The 25,926-nt window shown below is 39.7% G+C and overlaps 1 protein-coding gene across 1 annotated transcript in view; it reads right to left on the reverse strand.

Moving 5' to 3' along the window:
* COL21A1 (collagen type XXI alpha 1 chain) overlaps positions 1-25,926 on the reverse strand; it is a 386,987-nt gene that overhangs the window by 130,596 nt on the left and 230,465 nt on the right. Inside the window, exons 7-9 of the mRNA XM_044289670.1 lie at positions 23,159-23,236; positions 16,736-16,744; positions 16,006-16,089 (exon numbers count right to left, since the gene is read on the reverse strand). Of these exons, the coding sequence (XP_044145605.1) occupies positions 16,006-16,089; positions 16,736-16,744; positions 23,159-23,236 (171 nt within the window). The remainder of the gene's footprint in view (positions 1-16,005; positions 16,090-16,735; positions 16,745-23,158; positions 23,237-25,926) is intronic.

Consider the following 25,926-nt stretch of genomic DNA (forward strand, 5'->3'; position numbering starts at 1 on the left):
GATTTTCTCCTCTGCAGTGACAGATACGTTTGCCGAGGCATACGAGCTGAGGAGGAGGCGGCGTTCCTATGCTTTGACAAGCACTTTGTATATATATATTAAAAAAAATATATATAAATCCCGGCAATGATTTATTCATCCACATCGATTGATGTGAATGGAGAAATCTGGTTTGCCAGGGCATACGAGCTAAGTGGGTATGGATGTAGGGCGGAGCTCCTATGTCCTGGCAGACGCTTTTCCCCTCCATTTTTTTTTTTTGGCAGAGATTTTTTCATCCACATTGATCGATGCGAATGAAGAAATCTGTGCCGTTCATTTTTTTCTTTCAGCCCAGAGGCTGAACGGAAAAAAAAAATCTCATTACCTGTATGCTCAATATAAGGAGAATAGCAGAAACTCCTAATGCTGGCCATACATGTAATGATTGCGGAGACCCTCAAATGCCAGGGCAGTACAAACACCCCACAACTGACCCCATTTTGGAAAGAAGACACCCCAAGGTATTTGCTGAGGGGCATATTGAGTCCATGAAAGATTTAAATTTTTGTCCTAAGTTAGCGGAAAGTGCTAACTTATGCAAAAAAAATAAAAAATTCTATGAACTCGCCAGGCCCCTCATTGAATACCTCGGGGTGTCTTCTTTCCAAAGTGGGGTCACATGTGGGGTATTTATACTGCCCTGGCTTTTTAGGGGCCCTAAAGCGTGAGAAGAAGTCTGGGATCCAAATGTCTAAAAATGCCCTCCTAAAAGGAATTTGGGCCCCTTTGCGCATCTAGGATGCAAAAAAGTATCACACATCTGGTATCGCCGTACTCAGGAGAAGTTGGGGAATGTGTTTTGGGGTGTCATTTTACATATACCCATGCTGGGTGAGAAAAATATCTTGGTCAAATGCCAACTTTGTATAAAAAAATGGGAAAAGTTGTCTTTTGCCAAGATATTTCTCTCACCCAGCATGGGTATATGTAAAATGACACCCCAAAACACATTCCCCAACTTCTCCTGAGTACGGCAGAGATTTTTTCATCCACATTGATCGATGCGAATGAAGAAATCTGTGCCGTTCATTTTTTTCTTTCAGCCCAGAGGCTGAACGGAAAAAAAAATCTCATTACCTGTATGCTCAATATAAGGAGAATAGCAGAAACTCCTAATGCTGGCCATACATGTAATGATTGCGGAGACCCTCAAATGCCAGGGCAGTACAAACACCCCACAACTGACCCCATTTTGGAAAGAAGACACCCCAAGGTATTTGCTGAGGGGCATATTGAGTCCATGAAAGATTTAAATTTTTGTCCTAAGTTAGCGGAAAGTGCTAACTTATGCAAAAAAAATAAAAAATTCTATGAACTCGCCAGGCCCCTCATTGAATACCTCGGGGTGTCTTCTTTCCAAAGTGGGGTCACATGTGGGGTATTTATACTGCCCTGGCTTTTTAGGGGCCCTAAAGCGTGAGAAGAAGTCTGGGATCCAAATGTCTAAAAATGCCCTCCTAAAAGGAATTTGGGCCCCTTTGCGCATCTAGGATGCAAAAAAGTATCACACATCTGGTATCGCCGTACTCAGGAGAAGTTGGGGAATGTGTTTTGGGGTGTCATTTTACATATACCCATGCTGGGTGAGAAAAATATCTTGGTCAAATGCCAACTTTGTATAAAAAAATGGGAAAAGTTGTCTTTTGCCAAGATATTTCTCTCACCCAGCATGGGTATATGTAAAATGACAACCCAAAACACATTCCCCAACTTCTCCTGAGTACGGCGATACCAGATGAGTGACACTTTTTTGATGCCAAGGTGGGCAAAGGGGCACATATTCCAAAGTGCACCTTTCGGATTTCACCGGTCATTTTTTACAGATTTTGATTGCAAAGTACTTCTCACACATTTGGACCCCTAAATTGCCAGGGCAGTCTAACTACGCCACAAGTGACCCCATTTTGGAAAGAAGACACCCCAAGGTATTCTGTGAGGGGCATGGCGAGTTCCTAGAATTTTTTATTTTTTGTCGCAAGTTAGTGGAATATGAGACTTTGTAAGGAAAAAAGAGAAAAAAAAAAAATCATAATTTTCCGCTAACTTGTGACAAAAAATAAAAAATTCTAGGAACTCGCCATGCCCCTCACGGAATACCTTGGGGTGTCTTCTTTCCAAAATGGGGTCACTTGTGGCGTAGTTATACTGCCCTGGCAATTTAGGGGCCCAAATGTGTGAGAAGTACCTTGCAATCAAAATGTGTAAAAAATGGCCTGCAAAATCTGAAAGGTGCACTTTGGAATATGTGCCCCTTTGCCCACCTTGTCAGCAAAAAAGTGTGACACATCTGCTATCGCCGTACTCAGGAGAAGTTGGGGAATGTGTTTTGGGGTGTCATTTTACATATACCCATGCTGGATGAGAGAAATATCTTGGCAAAAGACAACTTTTCCCATTTTTTTATACAAAGTTGGCATTTGACCAAGATATTTTTCTCACCCAGCATGGGTATATGTAAAATGACACCCCAAAACACATTCCCCAACTTCTCCTGAGTACGGCGATACCAGATGTGTCACACTTTTTTTCTGCCAAGGTGGGCAAAGGGGCACATATTCCAAAGTGCACCTTTTGGATTTTGCAGGCCATTTTTTACACATTTTGATTGCAAAGTTCTTCTCACACATTTGGGCCCCTAAATTGCCAGGGCAGTATAACTACCCCACAAGTGACCCCATTTTGGAAAGAAGACACCCCAAGGTACTCTGTGAGGGGCATGGTGAGTTCCTAGAATTTTTTATTTTTTGTCGCAAGTTAGTGGAATATGAGACTTTGTAAGAAAAAATAAAAGAAATAAAATCATCATCATTTTCCGCTAACTTGTGACAAAAAATAAAAAGTTCTATGAACTCACTATGCCCATCAGCGAATACCTTAGGGTGTCTACTTTCCGAAATGGGGTCATTTGTGGGGGTTTTCTACTGTTTGGGCATTGTAGAACCTCAGGAATCATGACAGGTGCTCAGAAAGTCAGAGCTGTTTCAAAAAGCGGAAATTCACATTTTTGTACCATAGTTTGTAAATGCTATAACTTTTACCCAAACCATTTTTTTTTTTTGCCCAAACATTTTTTTTTTATCAAAGACATGTAGAACAATAAATTTGGCGAAAAATTTATATATGGATGTCGTTTTTTTTGCAAAATTTTACAGCTGAAAGTGAAAAATGTCATTTTTTTGCAAAAAAATCGTTACATTTTGATTAATAACAAAAAAAGTAAAAATGCCAGCAGCAATGAAATACCACCAAATGAAAGCTCTATTAGTGAGAAGAAAAGGAGGTAAAATTCATTTGTATGGTAAGTTGCATGACCGAGCGATAAATGGTGAAAGTAGTGTAGTGCCGAAGTGTAAAAAGTGCTCTGGTCATGAAGGGGGTTTCACCTAGCGGGGCTGAAGTGGTTAAAGAAAGTGACCCAGCATTTTGCTAAGACAATCAGTCACTTATTTGTGTTGCCCTTAGTTAGGACACCATAAAACTGGTGACAGGTTCCCTTTAACAGGCCATTTTTTGCAAATCTCACCAGTGTCCCTTTATGTGTGAATAACGTTAAAATGTTTTTACTTATCCAGGCCATTCTGAGATTGTTTTTTTGTCACATGTTGTACTTCATGACACTGGTAAAATGGAGTAAAAAAAATCATTTTAATTTATTAAAAAATTAAAAAATTACCAAAAATATGGAAAAATTTGCAAATTTCCAAGTTTCAATTTCTCTTCTTCTATAATACATAGTAATACCTCCAAAAATAGTTATTTATTTACATTCCCCATATGTCTACTTCATGTTTGGATCATTTTTGGAATGCAATTTTATTTTTTGGGGATGTTAGAAGGCTTAGAAGTTTAGAAACAAATCTTAAACTTTTTCTGAATTTTTCCAAAACCCACTTTTTAAGGATCAGTTCAGGTCTGAAGTCACTTTGTGAGGCTTACATAACAGAAACCACCCAAAAATGACCCCATTTTGGAAACAACACCCCTTTAAGGTATTCAAAACTGATTTTAGAAACATTGTTAACCCTTTCGGTATTCCACATTAGTTATTGGCAAATGGAGATGAAATTTCAGAATTTAAATTTTTGGGCAAATTATTCATTTTGATCCATTTTTTCCAGTAACAAAGCAAGGGTTACCAGCCAAACAAAACTCAATATTTATTGCCCTGATTCTGTAGTTTATAGAAACACCCCATATGTGGTGATAAACTACTGTACAGGCACACGGCAGGGCGCAGAAGGAAAGGAACACCATATGGTTTCTGGAAAGCAGATTTTGCTGGACTGTTTTATTTACACCATGTCCCATTTGAAGCCTCCCTGAAGCACCCCTAGAGTAGAAACTCCACAAAAGTGACCCCATTTTGGAAATTACGCCCCTTAAGGTATTCAAAACTGATTTTACAAACTTTGTTAACCCTTTAGGTGTTCCACAAGAGTTATTGGGAAATGGAGATGAAATTTCGGAATTTAAATTTATGGGCAAATTTTCAATTTTAATAATTTTTTTCCAGTAACAAAGCAAGGGCTAACAGCCAAACAAAACACAATATTTATTTCCCTGATTCTGTAGTTTATAGAAACACCCCATATGTGGTTATAAACTACTGTACTGGCACACGGCAGGGCGCAGAAGTAAAGGAACACCATCTGGTTTCTGGAAAGCAGATTTTGCTGGACTGGTTTATTTACACCATGTTCCATTTGAATCCCTCCTGATGCACTCCTAGAGTAGAAACATCACACAAGTGACCCCATTTTGGAAACTACAGAATAAGGTGGCAGTTTAGTTGGAACTATTTTTAGGGTACATATGATTTTTGGTTGCTCTATATTACATTTTTGTGAGGCAAGGTTACAAAAAATTGGAATTCTGAAATTTCCTCTCCATTTGCCAATAACTTTGTGGAACACCTAAAGAGTTAAAAAAGTTTGAATACCTTGAGGAGTGTAGTTTCTTAGGGGTGCATCAGGAGGGATTAAAATGGGACATGATGTAAAAATAAACAGTCCAGCAAAATCTGCGTTACAAAAACCATATGGCGCTCCTTTCCTTCTGCGCCTTGCCGTTTGGCCATACAGCATTTTACGACCACATATGGGGTGTTTCTGAAAAACTACAGAATCAGGGCAATAAATATTGAGTTTTGTTTGACTGTTAACCCTTGCTTTGTTAATGGAAAAAATGGATTAAAATTGAAAATTTGGCAAAAAATAGCTGTTTTGGCACCGTTTTGTTTTTGTGTTCATTTGAGGGGTTAGGTCATGTGCTATTTTTAGAGAGAAGATTCTTACGGACATGGCAATATCTAATATGTCTACTTATTAAAATGTATTTAGGATTTACACATTTTTTTTATCACTTGTATTTATTATATGAATTTCATATTCATTGTTTGCATGAAACACATATTACTCACTGGAAACAACAGAACAAGGTTTCAATTATTGAAGAGTTTTACCATTGCAATTATTGGTTGCTTCACAACCATAGCATGAGGAAGACCTTTTTGAAATTGGGTAACTTAGAGCTATTTGGAAAAGCAACACAGTGCATTTGTTTTCCAGCATCCTTCATTGGAAAAGTTTTCAAGTACAAAAGATTTGCTTACAAGCCAAAAATAATGCTGTAACATATTACACACAAAAATACCTAATATGTCTACTTTTTAAAATGTATTTAGGATTTATACTATAATAACCTTTTTTAAACAAAAAAACAAAAACATTTTAGTATCTCTATAGTCAGAGTAGTTATTTTTTAGTTTTTAGCCTATTGTCTTAAGTAGGGGTTCATTTTTTGCAGGATGAGAGGACGGTTTTATTGGCACTATTTTGGGGTGCATATCATTTTTTGATTGCTTGCTATTGCAATTTTTGTGATGTAAGGTGACAAAAAAAAGCTATTTTTCTCTGCCGACCGGATCACCATCCCTCCAGTCTGTAGATTAATTTTTTAGAGCCTTGGGTCTTATTTATGATGACCCAGATCGGATCTCTCAGGCTGAGACCAAGTTACGTGGTTTAAGGCAGGTTGAACGCTCCGCAGAAATCTATTGCTCTGAATTTAGGAGATGGGCTACGGATACGGAGTGGAATGATCCTGCTCTCGGTAGCCAGTTCTGTCAGGGTCTATCTGAGAGGCTGCAGGACGCGTTGGCCTTTCATGAAAATCCTGAGTCATTGGAAGCAGCTATGTCCCTTGCTGTACATCTCGATAGACGCCTGAGGGGGAGATTTAATGGTTCTCACCCTCAGGACGTACTGTCAAATTAGGTGGCGCTTCCTTTGACACTTATGGTAAAGACACACCCAAATCGCAGAGCGAAGGAAACGCCCGGTATGGAGCTGTCCTTAATAGCTTCAAATAGATACCCAAAACTGACAGATCAGGACAGCAGTTTGTATAATATAGTTATACAAAAGTTACATTAAAACCAAGCACACCATTGTTTTTCTTGTGAAATTCCCAATAAGTTTGATGTGTCACATGACCCTCTTCCTATTGAAAAAACAAAAGTTGGATTCAAAATGGCCAACTTCAAAATGGCCGCCATGGTCACCACCCATCTTGAAAAGTTTCCCCACTCACATATACTAATGTGCCACAAACAGGAAGTTAATATCACCAACCATTCCCATTTTATTAAGGTGTATCCAAATAAATGGCCCACCCTGTAGAATAACATGTTTTTATTAAACATGGACTTATTTAAAACATTTATAGAAATCCATATACATTAGCATCATTAGTCACACAGGAATAATATCCACAGAGCTGTCACTTATAATGCATTTAACTAGCAATAAGTCTCCCATGCTATGGGTAAAGATAAATCACAGCCCTCAATTAATATATAAAGTGCATGGTGCCACAAAATACAAATCACATACAGGAGAGGAATGCAGTAAAACATACAGACCAAGACAGTCCTGAATCCCGACACGTGTTTCGTGGTCGCTTTCTCAAGGGATACTAGTGTACGGCATACATATTAGGGCATCCTCAGACATCATCCACAACTCCCTCCTCCGTCAGGCAAAACTCCATCCTCCGTCAGCCCAAACTCCCTCCTCCCTAATTCAAAACTCCGTCAGGCAAAACTCCATCAGTCCTCCTCCCTCCTTCCTCAGACGTCAGTCAAAAAATACCTTCTCTATTAGCCGTCAGCCCAAACTCCATCAGCCGTCAGTTGTCATCCCTCAGCCTAAACTCCATCAGCCATGAGATTTGAACTCATGATACCTGGTTTATAAGACCAGTGCTCTAACCCCTGAAATACAAAGCCATCTGCTGATAAGAAAGGAATCTCATTCACTTGTAGGTGAACCAGTCTCTAGAGGCTGCTGATGTAATGTGTGCGAGAGAGAAGCCCTTGTATATGTCAGCGGCTGAACACGGCGTACCTCCATTATACACCAAGGAAACTTTTATCCAGTACTGGTGCCTGTATTAGTGTCCATTAAATATATATGTAATGTGTGAAGACAATGGTCTGTGGTGCCAGTGCTTGCTGTAAACATATATTACATTCTATTACTACGGCTGATGGAGTTTAGGCTGAGGGATGACACCTGATATCTGACGGCTAATGGAGTTTAGGCTGAGGGCTGACACCTGATGTCTGACCCCTGACGGCTGATGGAGTTTAGGCTGAGGGCTGACACCTGATGTCTGACCCCTAACGGCTGATGGAGTTTAAGCTGAGGGCTGACAACTGATGTCTGACCCCTGACGGCTGATGGAGTTTAGGCTGAGGGCTGACACCTGATGTCTGACCACTGACGGCTGATGGAGTTTCGACTGAGAGATGACAACTGATGTCTGACCCCTGACGGCTGACAGCTGACACCTGACGGCTGATGGAGTTTGGGCTGAGGGCTGATGGAGGAGGTATTTTTTGACTTATGTCTGAGGTACGAGTGGTAACCAGGAGCTACCCCCGCATCGGGAGTATGATTGTCCCATCAATCTTATTCCTGGAGCTAAACTGCCCAAATCTCGGTTGTATAATCTTTCGGAGCCCGAAAGAAAGGCTATGTGCAAGTATATCACCTAGAGCTTGGCAAAGGGTCATATCAGACCATCCAAATCCACAGTGGCTGCTGGGTTTTTCTTTGTAAAAAAAAAAAAATGATGGTACCCTTAGACCATGTCTGGACTTCCGTGAGCTCAACCGTATTTCCGTCCGTGATCCTTACCCCCTTCCTTTGATTCTGGATTTGTTTAGTCAGATTGTCGGTGCCAAGGTGTTCTGGCCGAAAATGTGGAAAATCTTTGTCAGCACGCCACAACAACAAGCACCATCAGCTGATATGGAACGTCTTAGCAGGAGGCAACATTTCAGCAACATTTTAGAGCAGTAAGTGTGCACATGCCTACGAGTACTGAATGACGGGTCTGCCCCCTTCAACTTCTGGGTCTCCAAATTGAGCACATGGCCTGAGCTTGCCCTTTACGCCTTGGAGGTGCTGGCCTGCCCTGCAGTCAGTGTATTGTCTGAACGTGTGTTTAGCACGACTGCAGGGGATTATCACAGGTTATATTTCCCAATGTTTTGGGGGTGTACCCTAATTTAAACCCGAAAAAATAAATTAAAACCAAAAAACAGTGTTGGCTACCTCCTCCTCCTCCACCGCCGCTTCCACCTACACCGCCACATCCACTGCCTCCTACTCCATATAGACCTTGTCCTCCTAGATCAAGATTATTATTTTTTATTTTTATGTATTTTATGTTATTTAAAGTAATTTCCATTCACACATTTGTTTGCAGTGCACTTGCAATGCTCTTAACCACATTTTGCTGGTATTCGCAGCCCTCTAACCCTTTCAATGACATTTTTACAGCCATTTTAGTGCTCAAAAGTTCGGGTCCCCATTGACTTCAATGGAGTTTGGGTTCAAGTTCGGGTCCCGAACTCGAACTTTTTTGTGAAGTTCGGCCGAACCCGAACATCCAGGTGTCCGCTCAACTCTACCCACCACATATAGTGCATGCTCAACTTTTAAGTCTGCTCCATTCATACCAAACACACATGATTATATATAATACAGTGGGATGCGAAAGTTTGGGCAACCTTGTTAATAGTCATGATTTTCCTGTATAAATCGTTGGTTGTTACGATAAAAAATGTCAGTTAAATATATCATATAGGAGACACACACAGTGATATTTGAGAAGTGAAATTAAGTTTATTGGATTTACATAAAGTGTGCTATAATTGTTTAAACAAAATTAGGCAGGTGCATAAATTTGGGCACCACAAAAAAGAAATGAAATCAATATTTAGTAGATCCTCCTTTTGCAGAAATTACAGCCTCTAAACGCTTCCTGTAGGTTCCAAGGAGAGTCTGGATTCTGGTTGAAGGTATTTTGGAACATTCCTCTTTACAAAACATCTTTAGTTCATTCAGGTTTGATGGCTTCCGAGCATGGACAGCTCTCTTTAAGTCACACCACAGATTTTCAATTATATTCAGGTCTGGGGACTGAGATGGCCATTCCAGAACGTTGTACTTGTTCCTCTGCATTAATGCCTTAGTGGATTTTGAGCAGTGTTTAGGGTCGTTGTCTTGTTGAAAGATCCAGCCCCGTCGCAGCTTCAGCTTTGTCACTGATTCCTGGACATTGGTCTCCAGAATCTGCTGATACTGAGTGGAATCCATGCGTCCCTCAACTTTGAAAAGATTCCCAGTTCCTGCACTGGCCACACAGCCCCACAGCATGATGGAACCACCACCATATTTTAATGTAGGTAGCAGGTGTTTTTCTTGGAATGCTGTGTTCTTTTTCCTCCATGCATAACACCCCTTGTTATGGCCAAATAACTCAATTTTAGTTTCATCAGTCCACAGCACCTTATTCCAAAATGAAGCTGGCTTGTCCAAATGTGCTTTAGCCCACCTCAAGCTGGCACTTTTTGTGCTGTGGGCAGAGAAAAGGCTTCCTCTGCATCACTCTCGCATACAGCATCTCCTTGTGTAAAGTGCGCCGAATGGTTGAACGATGCACAGTGACTCCATCTGCAGCAAGATGATGTTGTAGGTCTTTGGTGCTGGTCTGTGGGTTGACTCTGACTGTTCTCACCATTCGTCGCTTCTGTCTATCCTAGATTTTTTCTTGGTCTGCCACTTCGAGCCTAAACTTGAACTGAGCATGTGGTCTTCCATTTCCTCAATATGTTCCTAACTGTGGAAACAGACAGCTGAAATCTCTGAGATAGCTTTATGTATCCTTCCCCTAAACCATGATGGTGAACAATCTTTGTCTTCAGGTCATTTGAGAGTTGTTTTGAGACCCCCATGTTGCTATTCTTCAGAGAAAATTAAAAGAGGAGGGAAACTTACAATTGACCCCCTTAAATACTCTTTCTCATAATTGGATTTACCTCTGTATGTAGGTCAGGGGTCACTGAGCTTACCAAGCCAATTTGAGTTCCAATAATTAGTTCTAAAGGTTTTGGAATCAATAAAATGACAACAGTGCCCAAATTTATGCACCTGCCTAATTTTGTTTAAACAATTATAGCACACTTTCTGTAAATCCAATAAACTTCATTTCACTTCTCAAATATCACTGTGTGTGTGTCTCCTATATGATATATTTAACTGACATTTTTTATCGTAACAATCAACGATTTATACAGGAAAATCATGACGATTAACTAGGTTGCCCAAACTTTCGCATTCCACTGTATATATATATATATAAAATTAAGAGGTTAAGAAATGAAATCTGAACTTTGATTGCTATCGGCAACAGACCATTTTACAGTCTTGAGAAATGAGACTAGGCCAAATGTGTTTTTCTATAAAACTTCTATGCTTGGCTTAGCTATAACCTATGCAGAAACGCTGCTCAGTACCAGACACAATGCTACATTTCAAAGTTCAAATGTGTATTTAACATTAACCTGTTTTTCGGACTTATGTAGTCAAGAATGTATACTAATTAGGGTTCTATTCATACTTCAATTCTAGTTTCTCTTTTTCTGTTTATAGGATAAGAAATATAAAAATAGTGTATTGCTGGATCTGATCTATGACAGAAATCAACAGTGTCCAACGGACCACGTGGTATTCATCATTTCAACTAGATGAACGGCATAGCGGGCAGAGCTATTTTTCACATCAAATATGATGAAATGGAGCCTGTAATAGAAATATGAACTATGCTTGTGTGTGATCTTGAAACCTCTGGAATCTGGTGTGTGACTTGGTTGAGTGCATGAGGGTAACTAGAAACAGGCAGATAAGAACTGCTACAACAAAAGTCTGAGCCCATCTCAACACATACCAAGAGAAAGGTGTGTGTGGTGTTGGAACATTAATGACAGGGCCAAACCAGAACAATGCTACTCTCACTGGAGTTGGTGCTCCTGACATTGACTGCAGAATATCCAGTGCTTTATATGCTCAATACTATCCCCAGAGAAGTTAAGTGAATCGCTCAGCTGCTATATGAATGATTTGTGTTTACTTATTTTACTACCGACTTTTATATATTTTCCACTTATTGGAGTAGTCTTGTTATTTCCTACCCATAGGATGGGACATAACTATTAAATTATTACTTACATATAATAACAATACCAACATTAATATTTTAATGACTATCTTCTAGTCAGAGAAAAAATAAAAAGTGATGAATGACAGTTTGACTGTGTAGCTGTCATAGACGTACCGAGACATACGGACGTCCCGGCGACAGTGAGTGGCAGGAGATCTGTGAGACTGGCAACACGTGGTTTGATCTGACAGGTTTTCCTTGTGGATCATTAGGTGTCTGTGTGTTTCTGGTAATGGCCACACCCCTTGCCTCCAGGTGTTGCTTATGTGGTCATTTGACCTTCCTTACCTATATACTTACTCATTGTAATCTATATGGCAGAAAATTCAAGATAACTTGATGAATATGGGCAACAAGTATAAACATGTTGCTGACAGGAAACGTATGAATGGTCCAGACCTAAAAGTGGGTGATTCTGTGTGGCTGTCCACAAGAAACATTAAGTTGAAAGGACCTTCTTGGAAGTTGGGTCCAAGGTATATAGGTCCATATAAGATCGCTGCCATTATTAATCCTGTAGTTTTTCATCTTGAACTTCCTCAGGTCCTTGAAATTCATAATGTGTTTCATAAATATTTGTTGAAGTGATATGTTGAGCCTTGAACTAAGGTACGAAGATGGACACCTCCTAGTGAAAAAAAACCTAACCAAAATCCTGACTGACTACTAGTATGAACAGATCCCAAAGGTAGGTGAGTTAATATGCAGGAATTTATAGAGTCCTATCTAGCCCTATAGGACCCTGGTACTAATGGCAGAGACAAGACTACCTGTTCCTCCAAAAGAAAGGACAAACAGGAGTCTACTTCAGGCCTAATACAAACAATAGCGAAATGCAACACACAGAACCCAAACAAAATACAAAAATGGAAAGGAAAGACTTAACTTTAAAGAGGCTATGGAAGCACCAGGAACTCAGCCAAGATCCAACCAAAAACAATCCACAGGCAGAGAAGCTATAAACTGCACAGCATAGTGGGAGAAGCAACTATAAATAAGAAAGCTTAAATGACCACATAAGCAACACCTGGAGGCAAGGGGTGTGGCCATTACCAGAAACAACACCTATTTATCTACAAGGAAAAGCTGTCAGATAAAACTTGTTGCCAGTCTCACAGATATTCTGCCACTCACTGTTGCCGGGACGTCCGTATGTCTCGGTACGTCCGTGACAGTATTCCCCATCTTCGGGTGACCTCCAGGCACCCAGGACTGGCCTTATCCGGGTGAGACCTGTGAAAAGCTTTCACCAAACGACTGGCATTCACGTCAGATGCTGGTACCCACATCCTCTCCTCTGGTCCATGACCCTTCCAGTGAACAAGATACTGAAGATATCTACAGAGAACTCGAGAGTCAATTATCTTGGCGATCTGAAATTCCAAACTACCGTCCACCATGACAGGAGCGGGTGGCAAGGAAGACGGCTCCAAAGGGTCAACATATCTCTTCAACAAAGATTTATGAAACACATTATGAATTTCCAGGGCCTGAGGAAGTTCAAGACGAAAAGCTACAGGATTAATAATGGCAGTGATCTTATAGACCTATAATCCTTGGACCCAACTTCCAAGAAGGTACCTTCAACTTAATCTTTCTTGTGGACACCCACAGAGAATCACCCATTCTTAGGTCTGGACCATTCATACATTTCCTGTCAGCTGCACCAGTAAAACTCAATTTGACCCTTGCCAAAGTTCTCACAGTTTCTGAGCTCTGATACTGGGATCAGAGGCATCAATGGTATGTTATTATTATAATATTAGGGTCAATGATTTGCTTATCTAGGATTTCTACTTTATGTGTTGTGACCTAGTGTATAATTTTCATGCACGTATAATTAGGTGTTAAAGGGATTCTGTGACAAAGTTCTGACCTATAGAGCTGCGGACATGCACGGCTAGATCGCCGCTAGCATGTCCGCAATATATCTGTCATATAGGGCTGTGTGCTTTTAATGTCTTTAAAAAAGGATTTTATAGATATGTAAATTAGTGTTGTATGTGTCCAAGGGGCTGTACTAACCTTCGCGGAGCCTAGCCACGCCCGCCTGTGAAGGAGCCTAGCACCACCTATGTCCTCCGAAAAAGATTGCCGTAATCTCGCTATGCGCGAGCTCGCGCATGTGCAGTTCTTTCCCTGAGACTGATGCCAGCACAGGGAAGGAACACTATACCAGCAATCTATTCGTAGGACATAGGCGGTGCTGGGCTCCTTCACAGGCGGGCGTGGCTGGGCACGGCTGGGCTCTAGGAAGGTTAGTACAGCCCCATGGACACATACAACACTAATTTACATATCTCTAAAATCCTTTTTTAAAGACATTAAAAGCACACAGCCATATATGACAGATATATTGCGGACATGCTAGCAGCGATCTAGCCGTGCATGTCTGCAGCTCTATAGACCAAAACTTTGTGACAGAATCCCTTTAAGGCTACTTTCACACTTGCGTTCAGAGCGGATCCGTCTGAGACGGATCCGCTCATATAATGCAGACGGTGGCTCCGTTCAGTACGGATCCGTCTGCATTATAATGTTAAAAAATGTTTAAGTATGAAAGTAGCCTCAGACGGATCCGTCCAGACTTTCAATGTAAAGTCAATGGGGGACGGATCCGTTTGAAGATTGAGCCATAGTGTGTCATCTTCAAACGGATCCGTCCCCATGACTTACATTGTAAGTCTGGACGGATCCGCATGCCTCCGCACGGCCAGGCAGACACCCGAACGCTGCAAGCAGCGTTCAGGTGTCCGCCTGCTGAGCGGAGTGGAGGCTGAACGCTGCCAGACTGATGCATTCTGAGCGGATCCGCATCCACTCAGAATGCATTAGGGCAGTACGGATGCGTTCGGGTCCGCTTGTGAGCCCCTTCAAACGGAGCTCACAAGCGGACACCCGAACGCTAGTGTGAAAGTAGCCTAAGCATGACATTGTCTCAGTAACATGTTGTGTGTGTTTACAATGGTTTTCTATAAAATGAGCACTTTACTTATATTGCCTTAAACATCTCTGTGTTCACATTGCATATTTATGATAGTACATTTGTAATATGTCATTTTTCATCATACCATTTGTAACTGATACTGTATTTTCCAGTGTGTTGTTTTCTGCCAGTGAAGTCACTGCCACCTGTTTGTGTATTAATTTTTTATGTTATCAAATAATTATTTTTAATAAAGACCCTTTAGCTTAAAAATAAACACCTGCCCGTCTGGGCTTTAACTAATACACAGTAGTTTTCCCTGACTCACCTCTAAGCACAGGGTCTCAAGCTCCAAACCTTAGCATGTCTGCTCATCAGACACATGTCCAGACAGGGAATAGATCCAGCTATACGTATCCTCGTGGCCCCTCAGCCTTTTTGGCTGAAACCACGCAGAGCCTCACTAGGCCTCTGTTTCCAAGTCTTTCTCTCCCTCGACTGACACACAGAAGGTGGGTTTTATTCACATGCGATGACCTCAGGCTAAGGGAAAACCTGCCGTAGAATGGGGGGTGGACTGGGAAGGTCCCACTACCAAACCTACCTTCCCAGTCCAAATAAAATCCATCCCTTGTATTCCAACAAAACAAATATCTCCAGCAACTATGTTTGCTAATGCCAGTGCCATCCTGGATTTTACCTATCTCACCCAGTTGAGGAACCTGGGTGAGATATACACCCCCTCCAGGTCTTTTACTGTACACATTGCCACTATATATAAGAAATTCCACGGCACATCCAAGGCGTAAAAAACAAGTAGATACTTTTATTCACCAGACAGCTGTCTATAAAAGTATCTACTCGTTTTTTTACGCCTTGGATGTGCCGTGAAATTTCTTATCCATTTGATATCTTGGGGGTGAATCGTCCCTACAGCCGCTGGCACTCTGCACTCCTGTGCTGCCCAGCTTTTGTATCTTCTATATATATATATATATATATATATATATATATACACACACACACACACATTTTACATGGCTAGTTGTAATCATATATGCACCCCTTTAAATTGCTGCCTATCTTTACTGGTCTGTTAGTCAGCACTGACAACATTCAGTTTTTATTATTGTTTATTTTGGATTTTTGAAGCAATATTTGCTTTTCACTATCCATACTTCCTGATACATGAGGCAAAGCTTAAGGGAAATTCCAAATTCCATCTCAGAACATTGATGTAAGGTAAAAAGTTCACTTGAAAGTAATATTTGGTACACTATGCAATGGCTTTGCATGATGGAGGCCTATTTATTATTAAAATATGTTGTTTACACATTAGGTTACCGAATGTGCCTGTTTATATAGTTGGGTTTCGAAGTCCTATTGAGGTATCCAAATGTCTAATGGCTACAATACAAACTCTTATAGCAATGCAGATAATGGTAAGATAATCTAGCCACACTTACCTTTGGACCAGGAGGTCCTTTTTCCCCAGGCGAACAAATGCAAGGAGTGGGTGTTGAGCCAATATCACTTGGACCATTTAAACACTGGGGAGTGAGCACAACATTTTTATTTTTTCCCATGAGAATATTTCAGCTTATTCTGGTTTTATATGTATACATATTACATTTAATATTTTTAACTATATATATTTTTCACTATATAATATTTTTTGCATTTACTATAAAGTAAATGCAATAAAAATATTACCATCTTGTATGTTATTCCAAATGCTTGTATACTAGATATCCTCTATATATATATATATATATATATATATAAATCCATGGAAAGGGTCAGGCAGCACTCCCTCAAGTGCAGATATAACTGTGTGGGTGCCCGCGGTGGTCCCTCGATATGGGACAAATTCAGTAGCGAAAGAAAGTCCGCAGCACTCCTTCAAGTAAAAAAAGTGTAATTTATTCACACATGTCAGACAACGTTTCGGTCCTCTCACAGGACCTTTTTCAAGACTTGAAAAAGGTCCTGTGAGAGGACCGAAACGTTGTCTGACATGTGTGAATAAATGACACTTTTTTTTACTTGAAGGAGTGCTGCGGACTTTCTTTCTCTCTCTCTCTCTCTCTCTATATATATATATATATATATATATAGGATTCTGGCTTGTCCATATTTTTGAAAGCAATCAAACGTTTTACCTTATTGCTCTTTGTAAAATAATCTGTCACATACCTCTCCGTTCTGAAAAATTAAAATAATAGAAATATTTATTTATTAATTATTGTCAGTAATAGAAGAATAAGGCAATGTTTGTAAGGGCTTTTTCATAGAGGCTCCATTTCGGGCTTCCATCAAAGTGAGTAGGCAAAATGCAATGCCCCAAACGAGAACCAAAAGGACCCCATTATAGAAAATGTGGTCTGTTTAGCACCATTTGGTTCAGTTGTGTATCAAATCCAGCATATCAGTCATTTTTATTATTCTGTTTCTCTAAAAGAGCAGAACAATGGCAATTACTAGCTCTGATGTGAACCTAGCCTAACTTCAACACTACAACTTACAAACTTAAGAACTGAAAATGATAAAATTGTATAAACATAACATATGACCAGGCTATAATAAGTAGCCTCCAGTTTGTTTCTTCCTAAGCAAGAGATACGTTACACATGTGCTGTAGGCACTGTCCCTCCTCTGGCTGGTACAGCTTAGATTGATTATAAACAAATCAATAACTCAATAATTTCTAGAATGAGAATCTCATTAATGTTATTAAAAAGAGAGGTGGCTATGTTGGCAACAGAAGTTCATAAAATGGATATATCTGAAAAGACCGGCACTCTCAACACACGGGACCATATGGTTAATTGCAAATCACAATATTTAATTAATACATATGTAAAAAAATAAAAAGATAAAATATACACTAACACTGGATGGTTTGATAAATGGTTTCCCACAAGATTGTACTAATTCTGCAGTGGTGACATCAATCTACACATATCCAATGTTCACTGTTGAAAAGAAACCGCTGTAGGAAAAAAAGCTGTAGGAAAAAAAGGACCGCTATAGGAAAAAAAGATCATATGTGTTCACATGTAAGTTCCTGGAAGGAAAAAGAATGAGGATCCTTTTTGGTTCTGTCCTGAATATGAACAAGCAATGCAAGATGGTATTTGCTGGAATAAAATCAATGTTCTGTTGTAAATGACTACCACTTTTCCATATAGATGTCGCTTAACGGTTTAGCAGAGAAATGTCCCTGGTGATCACCCACTGTGTGGGCTTACCTTCCCTTCGTGCCGGTCAGTCAAATAGATTCCTCGGGGCTCGCTGTGAGCCGGCATCCCGGCTGTAGCGCTATCAGCGTCCCACGTGCGTTTGGAGAAGAAGTTTGTCGCTCCGGAAATGACGTATCGGCATGTAGGCTGGTATTCAGTAGTTTACTCAGGCTCGGCTCTTCGTTGTAGCGGCTGAGATAAAACTTACAGTGCACTGTAGTTAGAGTTTTTGCTTCTCACAGATGGGTCATATTCTGATCTCTAATTTAGATCTCTTAGTACCAAGCGCGTTTCGGGAAACACTGTTCCCTTCTTCAGTGGTGATGACCCTCCTTCATGTCTGATTGGCTTTTATACCCTCCATTGGTAATTGCCAAGAACAGACATGGAATCTGTCCATTTTTTTCTTTTGTCTATTTTTAGTCATCTACAACATAATTATTTGGTATCTGTTATCATTCACATCTCTTTCTTCCATAGTTCTTTTCATGTGTTCGATATTTTTTCATTTTTTCACTTGCGGTTATATCGCGTTTTTGATGCGTTTTATTTTTGACATATGCGTTTTTTTATCGGAAAGTTGTAATTTACTTTATAGTACAAAGTCCATAAAGGGTTTTATTGCACGGGCTATGGTTAACTTTATATATCATTTATTATGGTCTATTGTGTGTATATGTGCAACTAAGCATATATTTACATCTGATAATACTTTAAAAATATTTCCAATGTCAAAAATTGAAAATATAAAAAAATAATAAAATAATAATAAGTAAAATTGTGACTTACTAGTCTAATACATTTTACATCTTCATATTTTGTTGATGATATCAACATACAACATTGTATATATTTCTATCCATACATTTGGTCCTGGAATATAAAGGTGCCTTAGTACTATTCAATGGTTTACAATGTACTAAAGATACATCCGCAAATTAATGCGGGTGTATCTATAGGTTGTGCTTTGCATCTGGTTTTACAAAATTTCTTCTGGGACATTTCTTTCTTTCCCAAGAAGCACCTTGTTTGGATGAAAGAGGGGTACGTGCGCCTTTCCCCAAGGGAGGGTCGTAGTGCCGGTAAACCGGCCAAACATGCGACTCTCCATTGGAAAAAAAGGCGAACGACCCATAAAATCAAAGAAAGCCAAAGATCTCTAGGTCAGCATTTAATCCCCTAGGTGTGAGGCTTCCAAAGTCATATATTCTTTTAGACTCTGCCCTTGACATTTTTTCAATGTGGTTACCTCCTCTCCAGTCGTGATCTATCTGTTCCAGCGCTGAGAAGGACAGGCCCTCACAGTTTTTGTTGTGGACCTCTTTAAAATGTCTTGATAGGGCATTATTTTCACAGCCCTTAGCTATATTATTGAGATGTTCAGATATTTGTATTTTAAGTTGTCGTTTTGTCCTCCCAATATATTGTTTAGTGCATGGGCACTGGATCAAATAGATCACGCTGGAGGAATTGCATGTTAAGAGGCCCTTAATTGTCATTGAGAACGAATTCTGTGTTGAGGCGATTTTTATAGTTTTTTTAGGGAATTTAGTTTTTCTACAACCAATGCAGGATCCACATCTAAAGAAACCATCAGGTTTTAACCAACTTTGATTTGTTGTTTTTTTGCCCTTTTTTTTGACAGTTGGTGCTATTTGGATCCCTAAATTTGGTGCCTTGGTATATGTTATGAGGGGATTCATTGGCATTAATGGGCCTATTATCTTGTCTTGGAAGAAATGATGCCAATGGCGTTTAATAATTCCATTTATTTGTTTGGAGCAGACGCTATAAGGTAAGACCATTCTAAATTCGGAATTTTGTTTTTGTTTTTGTGTCTTTACTTCATCAAAAAAGGTTTTTCGATCTAATTTTCTTACTTTGTCAAGTGCCTTTCCCAGTATTTTTTCTGGGTAGAGTTTTTCTCTGAATTGTTCCTTCATTATGGAGGCTTCCTTTTCGAATTGGCTATCTTCCGTGCAGTTTCTTCTGATACGGCGAAACTGTCCGAAAGGGATGTTAGTAAGCCAATTCGGCAAATGGCAACTTGAAAAGAGTATGAATCCATTTTTAGTTGTAGGTTTGTGATATGTGTTGCAGACATATTTATTTCCGTTTTTAGTAATCTGGATGTCTAAGAAATCTACTGTTTTTGTCCTTGGTCCAGATGTAAAACGTAAATTATATATATTGTTGTTTAGATCATCCAAAAATTTTAAAAGGCTAATTTCATCTTTACGCCAAATAAAAATAATATCATCAATATAGCGTCGCCATAGGATGATATTATTTTTATTTGGCGTAAAGATGAAATTAGCCTTTTAAAATTTTTGGATGATCTAAACAACAATATATATAATTTACGTTTTACATCTGGACCAAGGACAAAAACAGTAGATTTCTTAGACATCCAGATTACTAAAAACAGAAATAAATATGTCTGCAACACATATCACAAACCTACAACTAAAAATGGATTCATACTCTTTTCAAGTTGCCATTTGCCGAATTGGCTTACTAACATCCCTTTCGGACAGTTTCGCCGTATCAGAAGAAACTGCACGGAAGATAGCCAATTCGAAAAGGAAGCCTCCATAATGAAGGCACAATTCAGAGAAAAACTCTACCCAGAAAAAATACTGGGAAAGGCACTTGACAAAGTAATAAAATTAGATCAAAAAACCTTTTTTGATGAAGTAAAGACACAAAAACAAAACCAAAATTCCGAATTTAGAATGGTCTTACCTTATAGCGTCTGCTCCAAACAAATAAATGGAATTATTAAACGCCATTGGCATCATTTCTTCCAAGACAAGATAATAGGCCCATTAATGCCAATGAATCCCCTCATAACATATACCAAGGCACCAAATTTAGGGATCCAAATAGCACCAACTGTCAAAAAAAAGGGCAAAAAAACAACAAATCAAAGTTGGTTAAAACCTGATGGTTTCTTTAGATGTGGATCCTGCATTGGTTGTAGAAAAACTAAATTCCCTAAAAAAAAATATAAAAATCGCCTCAACACAGAATTCGTTCTCAATGACAATTAAGGGCCTCTTAACATGCAATTCCTCCAGCGTGATCTATTTGATCCAGTGCCCATGCACTAAACAATATATTGGGAGGACAAAACGACAACTTAAAATACGAATATCTGAACATCTCAATAATATAGCTAAGGGCTGTGAAAATAATGCCCTATCAAGACATTTTAAAGAGGTCCACAACAAAAACTGTGAGGGCCTGTCCTGCTCAGCGCTGGAACAGATAGATCACGACTGGAGAGGAGGTAACCACATTGAAAAAATGTCAAGGGCAGAGTCTAAAAGAATATATGACTTTGGAAGCCTCACACCTAGGGGATTAAATGCTGACCTAGAGATCTTTGGCTTTCTTTGATTTTATGGGTCGTTCGCCTTTGTTTCCAATGGAGAGTCGCATGTTTGGCCGTTTACCGGCACTACGACCCTCCCTTTGGGAAAGGCGCACGTACCCCTCTTTCATCCAAACAAGGTGCTTCTTGGGAAAGAAAGAAATGTCCCAGAAGAAATTTTGTAAAACCAGATGCAAAGCACAACCTATAGATACACCCGCATTAATTTGCGGATGTATCTTTAGTACATTGTAAACCATTGAATAGTACTAAGGCACCTTTATATTCCAGGACCAAATGTATGGATAGAAATATATACAATGTTGTATGTTGATATCATCAACAAAATATGAAGATGTAAAATGTATTAGACTAGTAAGTCACAATTTTACTTATTATTATTTTATTATTTTTTTATATTTTCAATTTTTGACATTGGAAATATTTTTAAAGTATTATCAGATGTAAATATATGCTTAGTTGCACATATACACGCAATAGACCATAATAAATGATATATAAAGTTAACCATAGCCCGTGCAATAAAACCCTTTATGGACTTTGTACTATAAAGTAAATTACAACTTTCCGATAAAAAAACGCATATGTCAAAAATAAAACGCATCAAAAACGCGATATAACCGCAAGTGAAAAAATGAAAAAATGAAAAAATATCGAACACATGAAAAGAACTATGGAAGAAAGAGATGTGAATGATAACAGATACCAAATAATTATGTTGTAGATGACTAAAAATAGACAAAAGAAAAAAATGGACAGATTCCATGTCTGTTCTTGGCAATTACCAATGGAGGGTATAAAAGCCAATCAGACATGAAGGAGGGTCATCACCACTGAAGAAGGGAACAGTGTTTCCCGAAACGCGCTTGGAACTAAGAGATCTAAATTAGAGATCAGAATATGACCCATCTGTGAGAAGCAAAAACTCTAACTACAGTGCACTGTAAGTTTTATCTCAGCCGCTACAACGAAGAGCCGAGCCTGAGTAAACTACTGAATACCAGCCTACATGCCGATACGTCATTTCCGGAGCGACAAACTTCTTCTCCAAACCCACGTGGGACGCTGATAGCACTACAGCCGGGACGCCGGCTCACAGCGAGCCCCGAGGAATCTATTTGACTGACCGGCACGAAGGGAAGGTAAGCCCACACAGTGGGTAATCACCAGGGACATTTGTCTGCTAAACCGTTAAGCGACATCTATATGGAAAAGTGGTAGTCATTTACAACAGAACATTGATTTTATTCCAGCAAATACCATCTTGCATTGCTTGTTCATATTCAGGACAGAACCAAAAAGGATCCTCATTCTTTTTCCTTCCAGGAACTTACATGTGAACACATATGATCTTTTTTTCCTATAGTGGTCCTTTTTTTCCTACAGCTTTTTTTCCTACAGCGGTTTCTTTTCAACAGTGAACATTGGATATGTGTAGATTGATGTCACCACTGCAGAATTAGTACAATCTTGTGGGAAACCATTTATCAAACCATCCAGTGTTAGTGTATATTTTATCTTTTTATTTTTTTACATATGTATTAATTAAATATTGTGATTTGCAATTAACCATATGGTCCCGTGTGTTGAGAGTGCCGGTCTTTTCAGATATATCCATTTTCTTGCATTTGTGAAGGGTGAATCATTTTAGACCAGAGCACCTCATTGTGACTGTGAGAGGGTGAGCTATTTCCCTTTTTTTCATCCAGAAGTTCATAAAAGTTTTATATTTTATATCATATTAATATAATGGTGTAAGTGGAGAAAATGCTAACTAGTTTACCTGCCTAATGAGTGTGCATAGTCATATAACAAATCATTTTCAGGCTGGAAATTATGACATTTATTTATTAAGCAATCAGTTTTACTATAAATAAAGATTCAGTAATAGCATTTTTCTCTACAGCAGTAAAATACTTCTAAAAAAACATTAATTGCAATAATGAAAATTATAGAAACTACAACATTGAAAGTATTTACCATTCCAGAAATCTCACAAGCTGTCTCACGTTTATTCTGTTCTGGATCACAATATATTCTCAGCTTTTGGAGTGTAAACTGTAAAATAAACATCATAAGGTTATTGACTAAAAAATATGAAATTTGATTGATAAAAAAATAAAAATTAACCTGCACACAAGTAAGTTACTTAAAGGGATTCTGTCACCTGGATTTTGACTATAGAGCTTCGGACATGTGCTACTAGATCGCAGCTAGCACGTCCACAATATATATTCCCCATAGCTCTCAGTGCTTTTATTGTGTTAAAAAAACTATTATATATATATATATATATATATATGTAAATGAGGCAAGTAAGGTGCCCAAGGGGCTGTTACTAACGTTTCTGGTGCCAAGCCACGCCCACTGTAAAGGAGCCTGGCACCGCCTGCATCCTTTGAATCTGCTCCTTGCTCCCCAACGTCACAAAGTTAGAGCGTCGTAATCTCACGCATGCAAGAGTATGCCGCATGTCAGTGCCGGCATAGTGTTCCTTCCCTGTGCTGGCATCAGCCTCAGGGAATAAACTGCCCATGCGCTAGCTGTGAGATTATGGCACTCTAACTTTGTGACACCGGGGAGCAAGTAGGAGATTCGGAAGATGCTGGCGGTGCTGGCCTCCTTCACAGTGGGCGTGTCTGGGCACCAGAAACATTAGTAACAGCCCCTTAGGCACCTTACTTGCCACATTTACATATATATAAATAATATTATGACACAATAAAAACCCTGAGAGCTATGGAGAATGTATATTGCGGACATGCTAGTGGCGATATAGCAGCTCATGTCCGCAGCTCTATAGGCAAAATCCAGGTGACAAAATCCCTTTAATGAATCTCTATTAGCATGATCAACCCTATTAAACCAGGCCTACTGCCTTTTTAGCTTGCACCACTGTGGACTTTTATATTTATGCAAATTAGGCAGTTGGAGCACCAGGGATCTGGCGCAGCTTGTGGAGAACCGCTACAGCTATGCTGCTCAGTGCTTATTCAACTCCCCATCCCTTTGATTGGCAGTGCTACACAGCCCTATATAATGGTGCCTGCTATGTGGGTAACTTAGTCATTGGTGGTCCATCGTTATTTATGCCTGAACTAGATAAAGTCAACTGTTCTCCTTGAGTTCTCTAGACTCACAGATCAGCTTCTAGTGACAAAAACTACAGTACCACAACTGCATTCTAGCAACTCTGACTGCATTCTAGCCACACACCCTCCCGTCGCCGACATGTACCTGTCAAGTTTTGGAGAGCAGTTCCCAGAACACTTAGGATATACCCTGTGCGGGACACAGTGGGAGAACTGGCATGAGAGCAGATAACTCCAGAATCTGGTGCTCAATCAATACCGAGCTTCAGTCCCTACCAATCACAGACATACCGTCTGTGAAGCCGCTGTTGACTTCAGTCCACCCAGAAGTGGAGGTGCCAGCAGCTTCACAGATAGCAATCCCCCCCCCCCCTTCCTCCAAAGCTCCTCTCACCAGAGACTGAAGCTTGACTAAGCAGTGGGCTCTGGGGTTCACTGCTGTCCTGTCCATTCTTCTGCTGTGTCCAGCGCAGGGTATATGCTGATTGTTCCTAGGACTGCTCTCCGAATCTGAGAGGTACATGTCAGTGGTAGAGGGAGGTTATGTGGCTGTTGGAGCTGGTGGAAGTACAGTTGTGGTAGTTCTTGTCTTCTTCTGAAAGCTTCTCAGTAAGTTTAGAAAAGTCGTGGAGAACAGGACATAAATAAACACTAGACCACCAATGACTAAGAGAGACGCAGGGCAGGCACCATTAGACTGGGCTGTCTAGCCCTGTCAATCAAAGGGGAGGGGTGTACTGCACACAAGGGGGTTAGCTGTAGCCATGCTCAAACAGCTATGCCAGACCCTCCATGCCTAAACTGTCTAATTTGTATAAACATAACTCACATATCTCCACAGTGGTGCAAGCTAAAAATAAAATAAATATATATTTTTTTACCAGCATGATCAATACTAACAGGCAACATGCCTTGTTTCATAGGGTTGATCATGCTGACAGAGGCTATTTAATTGACAGAAAGTACACAAAGTTAATATTAGAATTATAGCTTCCTTTCTGCACCATGTTCAAATCAGAGCCCCAGGCATCAGTCTACTTTGTCAAAAATATCAATAAATAGTTCAACATTAGAAACTGCAATTAAACTTTATAGCAAAACATTATCCCCTAGACGACAAGAGACGTACATGTATGGCAAAGAGGGAAGTGACTTGCTGACCATCTCCTTACATGTATGGCGTACCAATCGGGCAGGCATAGGAGCTTTACTTGCCCTATCAGAGACAGGGGTCTGGATGCTACTGACAGCTGGGCCCCTGCTCTAACCGCTGGCATTTATAAAAGCTCCAGTAGATGCCCGCAGTTTAACCCATTAGATGTCACAGATGTGAATGCTGACTGCACATCTAAGTGGTTTACGGAAGGAGTGAGCTCCCTCTCTGACCCCTTTAGCTCCCCACAATGGGAGCCCAAGGCCTTACACAGGCAGGGCCAGTGTAATGCTGCCAGTCAAAATGCATTACAATACACTCGGCATAAAAAGTAAGAACAAAAATAGAAAAAGTATTTTAGAAAATAAAAAATAAATGTTTTAAGTAAAAAAAATTGCCTCTTTCCCCTCATCAAGCCAGTTCCAACTTAAAAAAATAGAAAAAAATACATGTACATATATATATTGTGGGGGATCGTCTCTCTTATCCGGGGGTCATTCTTA

The sequence above is a fragment of the Bufo gargarizans genome, chromosome 4, assembly GCF_014858855.1.
Source record: "Bufo gargarizans isolate SCDJY-AF-19 chromosome 4, ASM1485885v1, whole genome shotgun sequence".
NCBI classification, from domain to species: Eukaryota; Metazoa; Chordata; class Amphibia; order Anura; family Bufonidae; genus Bufo; species Bufo gargarizans.